Genomic DNA, 14,439 nt, shown 5'->3' with positions numbered 1-14,439 from the left:
GATAATACAAAACACACAAGATGGTGATTATCAAAGGGGACTCTGATGTGGAATGGAAGTAGAAAATTTAATAATTCAGAGGGTTAACCTATTATTTTTGAAATTAGGTACTTTGCAGTAGGATTTTTTTTTTTGGGGGGGATAATTTTTGCCAAGATGTGTAGCAAGTTTACTTTTTTCCCCCTCTGGAGGTTGTGTTAAAAAAAATTATTTGAAAACTGGGGAAAACGGGATGACTTGTAAGCAATAAATGTCAATTCTACTACAGTTTTTTTGACAGAAAATGCAGTTTGAACAGTTTCATGACAATTTTTTTGGACTTGTATAATTATGAACTATTTTAGGTTTTCTTTTTTCTTGGAAAATATTAAGAACATTTGCATTTTATCCTTTTTAGTAAAATATTACTATCCTTTTTTGTCAATGATTTGTGTTTCTGAAGAAACCATTATTCCATCAGTATTAAATTGATGAATGATTTTTTCCTATTTGTTATGGTAAAAGAGCTTGGTCATAGAAGGATTTTTTAATAGAGTCAAGTGATGAAAAATCCTAATGGATTTCAGGTACATTAAAAGCAATTCTTTCATATCAACATTAATAGGAAATTTGAATTATCCCAGATGTCACTTCACAGATGCAGTATTTAAAGAATATTTTTTAATTGCTCTGGCTTATCTGGCTTAGATTGGCATGTCTGAAATGTTCCTCAGGTGTTGATCACCCCAAAAAAAATCTAATGAGCTTCATCTAAGTGGTTACTGTGACAGTAAAAACGGGAAGTGCTCAGCTACAGAGCTATCAGCTGCTGTACACAGCCTGTAAAACTTCATGGGCTACAGACTGAGCTGCAGATACATGATCCCATATTCCCTGGTGTCACTATTATAGGGCAGCGACAAACTGCCTTATCATTGACTCTGTGAATGAAGAAGCTGTGTATGAGACCACTGGAGCAAGTTAAGAATAATATACGCATTTTTTTTAAACGGCTTTTAAATTTTTTCTTTCTGTTCTGAGGTAGTAATGGAATTTCAGGCTATCCCTCCAGGATGTGCTGCTGGTTGCATCTGAGAACTAATGTTTCTGCCTACCATGGGTCTATAAACTCTGTTTAAAAAACCCCAAATCCTAACACCTGCATTTTTCAAGCTGTTAGACAGAGATAGGCATTGCTTTGGCTGCTTGTCCCCATACGAATGGCAAGATTTATGACTCTTCTGTCTGCTTATCTAAAGGCTTGCAGTGCATTCCTCAATTTGATTATTAATAAGGCTATCCTGAATACAAAGTGAAGCAGCAGTAAAGAAAAGCCTGCTTGGGAGGGAACAACATGACACAGTATGCTGTGACAGCCTCTGGATACCACTATCCCTTCATAATTGAGTATATCTGAACTGGAAAGCCAATTCTTTTATTTTCCTTTCCATTTTATAAAAAAAAAAAATGCAATGTAATTAATGGATTGTCTCCCAGTATTAAGCCAGTGGATTTGCATGACAGTGTTTAAAAATAGTCAGTGTTTTAATTTTTTTACTATTTTTGCATACTCAGTAACAAATAGGAACACAATATTAAAGTCACTGAATAAGTTTGTATTTCTTATGCAACAGTAGAAAAGCACCATTTAAAACTTTTCATTCTTGTCAATGCATGAACTCATTTATGTGTCTTTGCTGAGCATCTCGGAAACATCTAATGCATAGACTTCCAAGCAAACTTACAGGGTTTCTCCATCTGGAGGATGAGGATCTGTTTTTTTTTAATATATTCTGATATTCAGAATTCAGACATTTGTCTGTCTGAGCTCCTGGTCTTAGCAGTTGAGTTCAATTTAAACTAAATAAATGTTCCATTAAACAATGGTGTGTTTGTATGTGCTGTATCAGCTTGGCCAAAGCTGCATTCACTGCTGAGGAACCTGGCGTTTTCAGTCATTTTGCATATTATTAGGACATGATACACTTTTGAGAACCAGTTGATTTGAGTCTCTTAGTGTGAAGGTTATAATGAACCTGCCAGCATCCAAAATATTTTGTTATATATTTTACTAAACTGAAATGAAAGGAACCTAGTGGATTTTTGGCAACATACAGCTTAGAAAATAGCTAGGAATCTTCAAATATATGGTCTACTTTATATTCCTCTAGAGTTCTTTCTTTTTATTTTCAGTGTCTACCTAGTGCAAAATGTGAAAATATTCAGGAGGAGAAAATAAGTTTTCCTTCCTCCTAGCAAAATATCCTAATGATAGAATAATAGAAACAGGTTATTCTACTTCTCTTTTTCTTAGGACTGGAAATATACCCTGAAACAGACGGACCATATGATGCCAGGTTTGGGGTTTTTTTATCACAGGGATAGAGAATAAGTCAGTGAGTGAGGGAAGAAATCACTGAATGGTGTATGTGGACAATTATACATCATGGCCACTCACAGGAGATGTCATCTTCATAAAATTGTCTTGCTATGTGATGGACTGTCACTAACATTAAGAGTTACCTAGATAGGCAAGGTCAAAATAAAATTTCTCTTCCTCCCTTTTTTTTTAATGCTGAGAGTAGTGGCTGAATCTTTGACAGAGAATTTCCAGTCTCAAGGATTTAGAAATCAGTATAATGAAAAATGCTGATTTTTAAAGAGGGAAGGTTGTATTGAGCTTCAGACACATGGATATTAGAGAATAAATCTTCCAATGTAAAACTTCAGGAGAACCAAGAAACTGTAATGTTTATTTCTTTTAATTAATTCATTTAGCTTAGGATATAGTTAGGATTTCCTAATTGTTTGTGTCATACTGGATTATTCAAATATAATTGAATAACTGCCCTCCAGATGCCTTAGGAAAGCCTCTGAAATCTATCTTAATTTTAATTTTGTTAATGGAAACGTCTTTTTATTGTGTCTGAATATCTATACTTATAATTTAACTAAGTTTTGGATTTCTGCAGCAATTTAAAAGTATTTTTCCCAAATCAAAATACTGTCCTCCTATATGTCACCATTTGAAGTGCAATGCTTAGATTCTGTAAGTTTTAGCAGCACAAAAGCTTGTCTATTGGAATGTTTCCCTGAACAGAGCACTCCATTAACTTCAAAAGCAGTAGGTTGCCTTTCATGTTCATATTCCATTATGGTGCAAATAAACATGGTGGGGTTTTTTGAGTTTTAAAGTGTACTAGGCTTATATATTTACTGAACAGTAAGTTTCTTTGGCTTGAGCTCTGAGAGTTTTGTTAATATTGGTTACTGAAGATATTGAAATTTTCCTTAAGAGTCTGCCTTTCCCTTCATTGCCTCTTTTCCAGTTTGAAATGACTAAAGCTTAAATAATTATTAGTCATATCTCATCTCAGTGGCAAGGGCTTGTGCTTTTAAAGTAATATTATATGAGCATCTGCTCCTATGGCTCTTGCCAGCAATTAAAAGGCTGATCTGCAGGAAAAGAAGGTTAACACCTCAGTTTGTAGTGAGAAATGTATTGCAAGAGGAAGAGTATTTGCAAAACCAAACAGCCTTTTATATTTAATACTATCAGTAAATAGTAAATACACATTTTTGCTTTAACAACAGTTTATGTGCTTGGTTACTCACAAGAGTGTTTAGAAACTGGCTGCAGTTTTTGAAGTTTAGTTTGATCCAGACTAATATCCAGACTGGATATTCAGATTCTGAGAACTTCTTGATAAGAAAGTAGCAGTGTTGAATAGAATTTTTTTAGACAGTACGAGTCCAAGAAGCAACATCACTTTGGAAATGAATAAATACAAGCAAGGAGAGAGTGAATGAGTAACATTCTTTTCAGAGACACAATACCTGGCTTGTAATTAGTGATCCTGTGATGATGGCCATTGTCTGTCCATTAGAAATGACAGGTCTCTGTTAAAATGAGGGCTGAAAGGAGCGTAAGGATACTGATCATTTTCCTGAGGCATTCCATGTCACCACAGTAAGGACACATCTTCAAATTACTTTTATTGTCACAGTATCCTTGACTTTTCCAGATCCAAGAATAAATTATGTTACCTCAAAGTATGTATAAATTTACATTCTATGGACAATGATATCTCATTAATGAGAAAAGCTGATGCACAGCATTTTCTCACAAACATATTTGCTTCATTTAAGATGAAGGTTGGCTCAAAAGTGTTCTAGAAATTGTTTATTATTTGAGACATGGCCTACTCTGGTGGCATGCCTTGTTTTGGGATGTTTTCATTGCAGGCTAGAGGTTATGCAGGGTGTAGTTTCTTTGATTCCTGGATTTACTGAGAATGAAGTTAACATCTACTTGCACGTCAGGGCAAAAGAGCAAAGTCTGAACTTTTTGCTCAACATATTTACCAGTTCAGGCAAACAGTCATGCTAAAATATCTCTCCATTTTAGTTTCTGGAGACAATTTGAGGCATCCCAGTTCTATGCTCCTTTGTATATTATATTTTCAGTGAACTGCCAAGTTCATTATTAATACATTTTAAATAGCAAGAATCCATAAGTCTCCCTTCCACCTGCCCCACACATATAAGTTGTGGAAGATCTGGAAGGGACAAATGTATTCATTTCAAGTTTAATTATATAAAATAGTAACAATAGTGATAGTAGCTATGCAATAATTTAGTACACTTCATCCCTCTCCTATTTTGCTTCTAAATTGTGCAGTTAATAAATAATGCTGCACTTTTTTTATGTTCACAACACTAAAATGAGTATTGAATAGAAAAAAGTAACAGGTTTTCCTTAAGGTAAGTTCTAATTGTTGCTGGTTTACTTATTGCTTGACTCAAAGCTCATCAGAATCATGACTTGGACTGTATCAGGTTTATGGAATTAAATACTTTGGGCTGATGAATCTTTTCCAAAAGGATTATTAAGGATGTTATTTTATGCCCTTTTTGCTTACTAGTGGTTTTTCTTGTTCTTTTTTCTTTGTTCCTCTACCAGGAGGCATTTTTGAGTGTGTGGAATCTGGTCCAATGGGAGCAGAAGAATTAGCCTTCAGATTTGCTGTGAACACAATCAACAGAAACAGAACTCTTCTGCCAAACACCACATTGACGTACGACACACAAAAGATAAATCTTTATGACAGTTTTGAAGCATCCAAAAAAGGTAACCTTTTGCATATTTAGTTTTTTTTAATGAAGGACTAAGTCTCACTCAATTTACTTACCTGAAAAAATGTCTATCTGATGAAGCCATATGCAATGAGACTGACATTATTGTCACCGACATTAAAGAGCTGCTTTATTAAAGGCTGTAATGGTAACTGCTCGACAATTACATTGCCACCTTTGCTCCCCCTAACCCTATCTAAAAGCTATTCCCTTAAATATTTAAAATCTGAAATTAATTTTGCTGAACATTGTGACTAGGGTGTTTATTATACCAGCTCCTTTGAAGTGAGAAATCTCACTGTCTTCAAAATTTATCCAGCAAAATGTCAAGTTCCCCAAAATTCTACTGAAACTGGAATTCAATTTTAAACATTCACTCACTTCAAGTACATTTTCACAAATGCCTTTATATAGTTAATCACAGACTTTGAAAGGGGAGTAGTAGTTGTAACTTTGTGCATCTTATACCAGCATGGCATAAAAATAAGCCTAAATATTAAGTCTGTGCTTAAGATTATCACTATCAGATACATGACTTGGCCTGAGTTAAGCTCTTTTTTCCTAACTACAATTTACATGTTTACAGAAGAATTAAGAGTAAAAATTAAGTTTGAACATTTTCCATAAATTTTAAAATCTTTGATTCTCAAAAATAAAAATCCAAATTTTCAGATTGCTTTACTTTTAAGTCAGGGACAATAGGCACAAATTTCTGCATCATTGTTGTATCATAGAAAGTGAAAACACTAAAAAGTTCAATAAGTATTTATGGAAGAAAGTACAAAGCCTCGTGTCAAAACTCAATAAGACTGAATTTTGCACTGTATTACATGCTCTTTAAAAACACTTTCCTTATAAATTGAAAAGGTAATTTCATATGAATGCTATTTGCAACAAAACAATAAGAAGGGTGAAAGAATTGGAGGTCAGCCTGAATTACTTATGGCAGGTTTCTAGCCTAAATCCGTCAAGTGATCTGGTCCCAACATGTCTCTCCCAAGCATTAAAGACAAAAAGCTTTATACAATAAGGGATATTTGGTGTTATGGTGGGCTAAGAAGAGTGAAAAAACTTGATACAACATTAGATATTATACATAAGGGAAAGCTCCTGTGACATGATTAATGTACGTGACGGACATCTCAAAAGTGGAATTTAATGCTAGTTTAGAACTGAAGGGAAATTTTTACTGCTTTTACTATAACAGATTAACAGTGAATCTTGCTAACCTGTTTGTCTCTTTATTTGACAAGTAAATAATTCAAATATAAATTTTGTTAGGCATGAAAAGAGAGTATCCATATTTGTACAGACATACAGTTTGGTCATTGAAAGATTATTACGAAAAATTGTCATGAAAATTGGTCATTTTTCATGTATGAAAAATTATAGGCTAAACATTTATGCCTAGCAAGATGATTTCTTTGCAGAGAAGCATGTATGGTAGAAGAAAGAGGAAAAACTGCACTTTTAATAGAGTATCTTTCAGTTGTTATTCTAGTGTTTTGGGTGATGGATTAAAATGGGTTTTGAGAGAAACTACTCTTTCCTTTCCATCTCAGCCAACAGTGAATAAAAGTGCTGAATCTTAATTCTGTTTCTTTCATTCTCCTTTCCTTCTCACCTTCCAAATTCAACTGCTTCCTGACTCCTGCACATGCTGACCTGTGAAATCTAATGGGACATTTTCTCCCTATTCCTGGGGGAGGATGCAGACAGCAGAGAAATTTCTCCTGAGATCTCTAATTCTTTGATTCTTTGCTGAGAAAATGCAACTACTTTTAGTCCTTACCTGGGGTTTGCTCGCCTGAATATTATGTTGCTAATTCTTGTTAGACTGTAATAGCTGAAATTAGAATGACAATGTGCTATTGATTAGACATATTGAATAGAATGCATATATTCCTTTTTCCCACTTGCATCTTGGATGAAAAAGCAACATTTTATTTGTAACTGCTCATGATATATCAAAATCTGTGTAATCTTCTAGTACTAATAGCTTTTTGCATCATCAATTCACAATACAGACAACTGCATTTGTGCTCACAGGTGCTTTAGTTCAGAATCAGAGGCTAAAGGTTAACACAAAATGGTTCATTTTATTATGATGGATACAAAGCAGAATTTTAACAATGAAGTTTAAGCATTTGACTCATTTTTGTGGTTCATTATCATGTCCATTAGTGAGCAGGCAGGCACTGCACCAAAAATAGCCTGTTTAGACCTCTTATTAACACATACTTTTGAAGTTGAATATAGATGAAATATTAATGGCTTTTTAAAGGTACTATATGAATAAGCAACCTGAAGTCAAGAAGATATTTCCAAGTTACTGTTTCAGTGAAGAATAATGTAAATGCAACAAAATATCCCATAACATTCTAGGAAAATTGGTATGCATCTGATAGAGCCAGTGCCATATTAAATCACGTGTGAAAGCATTGCATTATTCAAATCTCAGAAAGGGAAAAAAAAAGTCCATTGAAAAGCCATCTGGTAGCTATTGCTGTTGTTAGTGATCCCATTTAACTGACATTTGCATAAAGCTTGTTGATTACTCTTAGGAAGGGCAATATTAGCATAAATGTTTTTTTATTGAGCTAGTCATTTAGGCAACACATCGAATAGCAATGAAGATCTTGTGTTTCTGACAAGTTTATTTAAACCACCGGTGCTCTGCAGCAATAAAAAGGTGTGCCAGCACAGTTTCTGGAATGCTCTTGAAAGACTTAGCCATATTTTCATCAAGTTGAAAAGAATGTGCACAACAATTAATTTTGAATTGATGAGAAAAGCAATGCAGCAAGATGTATTTCTACTGCTTGTTTCCTCAGCTGTCAGGAACACTGATGGTGGAGTAACAGAATTAATCAAACCCAGTATAAATACTCATGTCTAGTTTGGTTTTCATTACTTCTCTGTACCAAATGAGTTGTTTTCCCAAAAGACAGAGTCTGTTTTTCAGAGCTGTGTACTCGTAAATTTATGCCTGTGGTAGTGAGTGAGATAGGAGCAAGGCATTGGCAAAAACTCTGGTCTTCAGTATTGATTATTTTTTCCTGCCTTCTTTTTGTCATGTTCTAACAAATATTCAACAAGATGATACTGGAGTGTACTGTGGGAGATTATACAGACCAGAGATTGCTAATGAACAGTACAGGTAGGGCCACTCTGTACCAGAAAACAGGAAGCTGAGTCACTTGAATGCAGCAGTATTATGTCAGTGGCTCTCAGGGCCAGTTTTGTATACAAGTATAGCAAAACTGAGCATTTCCAGTTTTTAAGAAGGGACATCTAATTTTTTTTTGCTAACAGACAACAATTTAATTTTAGGGAAAATATTGGTTCTTTAATTGTACTAACCAACATACCTATTTCAGATACAGAAAGTCAAATGTTCATTTTAATGAAATTAACTCTGTGCCTGATAATTAACTGTGGGGTACTTCACATGTAAAATTTCTGAGTAATTAGGACTTCAGTGGAAGTAGTGGTGACTGATTGAGGAGGAAGTTGTCACTTAAATAAACCAGATTAGGATACTGTCCTATTCGACCCTTTTCTAAATGCAAGAAGCAGCTAAGCACAAACCTATTTTATTCATCAGTACTTTTAAAAAGACACGATTACTGGCCTTTATAGCTTCCACTGACATAGGAATGTTTAATGAACATAGCTGAGCACTATTTAGATGTTAAGAGTCAATATTGATCAGTTTATAATGAAAGCCTGGATGCGTATTCTGAAGTTGAAATGTGTAAGTGAAAGTGCTACACAAGAAGGGAGCTCTGTCAGCAAGACAGTCATATTTCATGGAGTGCCTTTTGTTTAATATTGTGCAATACCTTCTGGCACACTGCCTTTTTTCCTCTCATCATTGACAGACTTCTGTCTCCTCTTCAGCCTGTGATCAGCTGTCCCTCGGGGTGGCGGCCATCTTCGGCCCGTCCCACAGCTCCTCAGCCAACGCCGTGCAGTCCATCTGCAACGCCTTGGGGGTTCCACACATCCAGACCCGCTGGAAACATCAGGTGTCAGACAACAAGGACTCCTTCTATGTCAGCCTCTATCCGGATTTCTCTTCACTCAGCCGTGCCATCCTTGACCTTGTGCAGTTCTTCAAGTGGAAAACAGTTACTGTTGTTTACGATGACAGCACTGGTAAGGCCAAAGCATCAGGCTGTGTGCAGATCCATTCTATACATACACAAAGAGAGGGAGGAAGGGTGTCACTACTCATATTCCATAATTTAAGAAATAGTTTGCAAGAATTTTATGGGTAAGGCAGTGTATAACAAATAATGTGGACTTATTAGCATAAGTATTCTCATAAGTATGCTTCAGTTGCTGAATTCTGTGTGTTTGAGCTCACAGCTGTCAATAAATTGGTCACACTCTGTCTGTGTTTTCTGCAGTGTCTTAACAGTTGCTAACAGCTATGTCTTTTGATTTTACTTAAAACTTAAACTTGGAAGAAAAATATAGTAACTTGAAAAATACACTAGTGTACTCAGTGAAGTAGAAATCTTAAATTCTGGTGCTGCTTCTGGTGTTGGTTGAGTTCGAAAACAGATGCCATATTTGTTTGGAATTTTAGTATCTGTTTCTTCAGATAGAAGTGAAGAAAGAGCCCTGATTTCAGCTCCTAACAGTTGGACCAAAAGGAAATTTGGAGGCTTGTTTTACAGATGAATTACAGGAGTTAAAATTAACTCTTGAATTTTCCAGCAGAAATATACTAGGTTATTACCTTTCTCTTAGTCATTCTAAAAGTTGTTTTGCCTTTCAGTTTCACCTTGACAGGGGTACCTTTGAAAAATGCTGTAAAACTTACATTTCATTTGAGGTCTAGTCGTGATTAGAAATAAGACTTTGATTAAGAGGAAAATATCACCATAATGGAAATTACAAGAAAGGTGCTTGGCCAAAGAAGACATATTAAATCTTATGGGAAATGCTGGTAACTTCTTCCATGCTGGCTGATCCATCATTGTCAGGAAAAGAGCATAGGGAGCCCCAAATTCTTCTCATGGTTCATTGAACCAGAAGGCTGCTGATGTCCTCATTAAATGAGGCTACTCTCTATCCAAAGCTGAAAAAAATAAGATCAAGAAACAAAATTAGTCTTCCTGTAGGGAAGACTAACTGTGCTAGATTAACAGCAGTTACTGCACCAGGACAGAACACCTGCCTGCAGTTCAAGCTCAGATAAGGTGCATGTGTAGCTACCAAAAGGTGAGGAGGGAGCAGAGAAGATGGTGCATAAAAGTCCTTATAACTGATAATTTTTCTTTATGCCTTTTAAAAAATTGTAAGACAGGGACATTTAGAGGCTGCCTCACTACAAGTTTGTTGGCTGATGTTACCAAAAGTTTCAGGTAGACAAACTTTCAATTTAAGCTTTAAAATCAAGCTTTACAGACCTAAGCAAGCAATATGTAGCTTGTTTTTTTTTTTTTTCACATTTTTATCTATTATTGCTCTGAAATAGGAAAGGAAGCTAAATTCTCAAATTTTAACCAAATTATGATAGAAAGAAGTGAGTTGTGGTGATTAAGGTTTGTGTAAATTGGAGATATTTCACCTTGATTAAAATCCTTTGGAGCCTAGCTCTTTTTCCAAGAACAGGTTACCTCTTAAAAAAGTAAATTCCATTAGAAAATTCATATGTTTTAATACTTTGAAACTGCTTTGCTCAATAATTTCAAGTAATTCTTTTCTGTCCAAAGAAAAAGTAAAATTCTTTCTGTCCAAAAGAATACTTCGTGTTTAATGATCTCTTAATATCCAGAGATATGTTGTTGACAGCCTTGATAGACCTGATCTCAATAAAACATGTTTTGAAGCCGGGACATAAATAGAAATGGGAAAGAAAATTAAAAAAAAGGTTTTCTTATATCTATTTTGATCTACTTGTTTTACGTGGTTTTACTGTTAATATTTGAGAGAGAAAAAACCCCAAACATATTCTATTTTAGAACAATTTTTAAATAAATTTCACAATGAATTAGTAGATTGAGTTATTTAATCTATTTGAAAAGCATAAAGACTTGTTCCAGGATATAATCTCTTTGAAATGATATTTCTTTCTGGAGTGGCCAGGTCCTTTATATTATAATACTGCTTGTTCCCATAATCTAATCTATAACATTATTTGTTTTTGTCTTGAAGTCTATTTCTGTTTGAAGAGGCAGAAAAAAACCCATCTGTTTTAAAAAGGTTATCTTCTCTCTTTTTATTGTGGTGTTTTCTCTAAAGTGAACTTAAATTCAACTTTTTAAAGACTGTCCACTTCTCTTTGTTAGTAGCATCTCTTATGGATAATTCCAGGACTTAAAAAGCAAATGACCCTGCTGGGGAGTCCACAGCATCACTTGCTTTTGAAGCACATACAGGGACAACTCTGAGCTATGAGAAACTATTAGTCTGAAAGAAGCAGATTCTGTCTATCTGCTGGAGTTTCAGTGCAAGCTGATGGTTTTTGAGGCCAGGGGAGAGGAACCTTTTGAAAGGAAGTTGTCACTTGATTTTGGGAAGTGGTTCTCTCCTGTCATAGGACAAGACAAATATTCAGTTATGAGTCTGGGACTGGAGCTCAATATGATGTTTCAACTAAGATTTAGAAATTGTGTTGTATGACTTGTGCCATTTAAGACCTTATTACAAATCATTAAAATGAAGGCAATGAATACAAAATATTTATAGCTGATTATTTCTGTTTCGTGCATTTGATCAGTGATTCTTTAATGTAAGATGGACATAATTCTTAATTCCTTTTTTCTTTGTTTCTCTTCTAATCACCTACATTTTGCACTCCCTTATTGGATGGTAGTTGAGGATGATGATATATGCCTTTTTTAATGATGACTTTAGAGCTATGGATTTCCTTTATCTGACTGGACAATTCCCCAAAGGGCATGCTGGTCAAGACATTAATATGCTGGTATAGCAGCTACAGTGATAATTTAATTGCTAAAACTAATTTTTTTTTGATATTCATATTTGCTTTATGTATTTTTATTATTATTGTAAACATAGATACAAAGGCAGCTGATACTTTTATTATAGGGAGGAAGAAAAGGTATAAAGCATGCATAAACTAGGTCTGGATACTTCTCCAATAAGTTATCAGGGCTTTCCCATTTGTCAAGGCCCTCCAAGATGGCAGGCAGACTCTGAGGAAAAGCATGATTTCATGTGATAAATACATTCTAAAAATGTGTTCATCTCCTTAAATATTAGGGCTCAGTTTAATGAATTTTCTAAGGAATTGCTAACGTTTTGTAATAATAAAGGAGAGATCACCTGCTTCAGAGCTGAAAAAAAATAAATTGTGACCATGTTCTTTATCTCAGTGTGGGATATATCTTCTAGAGTAAAAACAAATGGTAAAACTGTGTGGTTATTTGACACTTTGCAGCCAGGAAAGGGCCACGTTAACTTTAGTGCCACTCCCAGAGGTGTGCTGGAGACCAATACTGTCCAACTGCACAGTCCAACTGCCCCTGGACAGTGGGGACATTGTGTCCAACTGTATTCAATCCCCCAAATTTCTACCTTGTTTGAAGGAAGGCCATTTATGTGACTGATCCATGTAAGTGTAGAAGTCTTCCATATGGTTTTTTGTGTCTTTCAATCCACAGAGTAGCTGCCTTCAAAAAATTAAGGTGAGGTATCCGTGCCTCTGAAGATGGGATTGTCACTAGATGATGTTTAAGGTTCCTTCCAACCCAAACTATTTTATGATTCTATGAGATGTATGAAATAGATATTTGTATTTGGTCCGGATTTAATTTGATTTGAGATTGGGAGGTATGAAGGTGGTAAGGAGGAAGTCAGTGCTTGTTTAGAGCCCAGTTTGAAATAAGAGAGAAAATTTGGAATCCCAGTTTCCCTTTGTAGTAATCTTAGAGATTACTACTAAGAACAGACATTTCTTTGTTGTCTCCCTCTTTGAAGCATTCTCCCTGTATTCTCCAAGAAGGAAAAGCGGTACATCTTACTCCTAATTTGAGAAAAGGCATAAGTTGTTTTTAATACACTGTGGGTGGTAACTAGACCCTGGCCCATGCTTTGTGACGCAGAAGTGGCTGAGGCAGAGAAGATGAATGTCTGCTGTCCGGTTTATCTCGGCTGTTTGAAGGGCCTGGAAAGGCCGGGGTGGCCTTGGGGCAGCCCGCGTATCGAAGGACGAGAAGAGGCTTCAGTTCTTCTTTCGGTTTTTATGTTTATTAATTGTTTATCTAAAAGATGTTCTTTCAGCCACCAGAGCTCTGCTCAGCAGCCAGCCATGAGCACACTGTGCTGCCCTCCGGACAGTCACCTATCTTTATACCCATGGTTACGTGTACAATATTTATCATTTTTCCCCAATACCATTTATTCTTATTACTCGGTGCACTCTCAGTAATGACCAATCCCAAAGTGCCACCATGGCCAAAGAAGATGGAGGAGAAGAAGAAGAAGAAGAAGGACAGGACACGCCCCAATTCCTCCATCTTACTTCTCTAAACCCCCCTGTACAGAAATCCTAAACCCTGTGTCTCACCCTCTAATTAACTAATCCCTTCACCATTCACCCGGTGAAGCCCTCATCCTTGTCGTCTCCTGTGTAGGACCAAAGTCCAGCCACCAGACACTTCTGGCAACATTCCAGGACTCCCGAGCCCCCCAAGGTGGTCTCGGAGGCTCAGCATCTCAGGACTGAGATCCTGAGATCCGACAGTCTGCAGTCCAGCTATTGCTCCTCACGTTGGACTGAGCCTCAGAGTACAGGCTGGTTCTGTGCTGCCCAGACCTGCCTGGTGTTCAGGAATGTGTGATGAGGAATGCACGATAGCTTGCCACAGGAGAAAACAGAGGTTGTGCCGTGCTGAAATAGGTACAGGGAAGCTTCTAGAGGGGTTTGATCAATAACAGCAGAGTGAGCAAAGATCAGGTTGGGTACAGTGGAATAAGGAAGACTCAAGACTGTACAAATAAGATGAAGTAGATGAATAAACTAGAGAGGTTAATTCTACCTTGACTCGGTAAAAAGAGACGCAGTTTTTACTGTGGGGATATGGTAATAGAAATAAAAATGAACATAGAATGGACAAAAGTTTTAATAATATAATAAAGCCTCTGCCCTGGTAGAATTTTATGGAGCAGGTATTGTTGCACTAAGTAGATGTTTTTTTTTCCTTTCAGGAAATTAGAAATGTGTGAGTCCTTTTTTTTTGGATCTCTGGTTTAAGAGTCCTGACTTTCATTATTTTAATTTTTTTCTTTTACATTAAATAATAGCTACTTTCTGCTTCCTTCTTTGATTTAATTTCCTTTTTT

General features: G+C 35.9%; 1 protein-coding gene across 3 annotated transcripts in view; it reads left to right on the top strand.

Moving 5' to 3' along the window:
- The window catches only part of GRIK2 (glutamate ionotropic receptor kainate type subunit 2), a 370,464-nt gene that overhangs the window by 119,345 nt on the left and 236,680 nt on the right, over positions 1–14,439 (top strand). For all 3 annotated transcript variants that reach the window (XM_064707223.1, XM_064707224.1, XM_064707225.1), the window contains exons 3-4: positions 4,943–5,110; positions 9,019–9,276. In XM_064707223.1, coding sequence (XP_064563293.1) covers positions 4,943–5,110; positions 9,019–9,276 — 426 coding nt within the window. The remainder of the gene's footprint in view (positions 1–4,942; positions 5,111–9,018; positions 9,277–14,439) is intronic.

Source organism: Zonotrichia leucophrys, chromosome 3 (assembly GCF_028769735.1).
Source record: "Zonotrichia leucophrys gambelii isolate GWCS_2022_RI chromosome 3, RI_Zleu_2.0, whole genome shotgun sequence".
Lineage (NCBI taxonomy): Eukaryota > Metazoa > Chordata > Aves > Passeriformes > Passerellidae > Zonotrichia > Zonotrichia leucophrys.
Note: the sequence above shows the minus strand (reverse complement) of the source record. Positions and strands in the feature narration are given on the sequence as shown.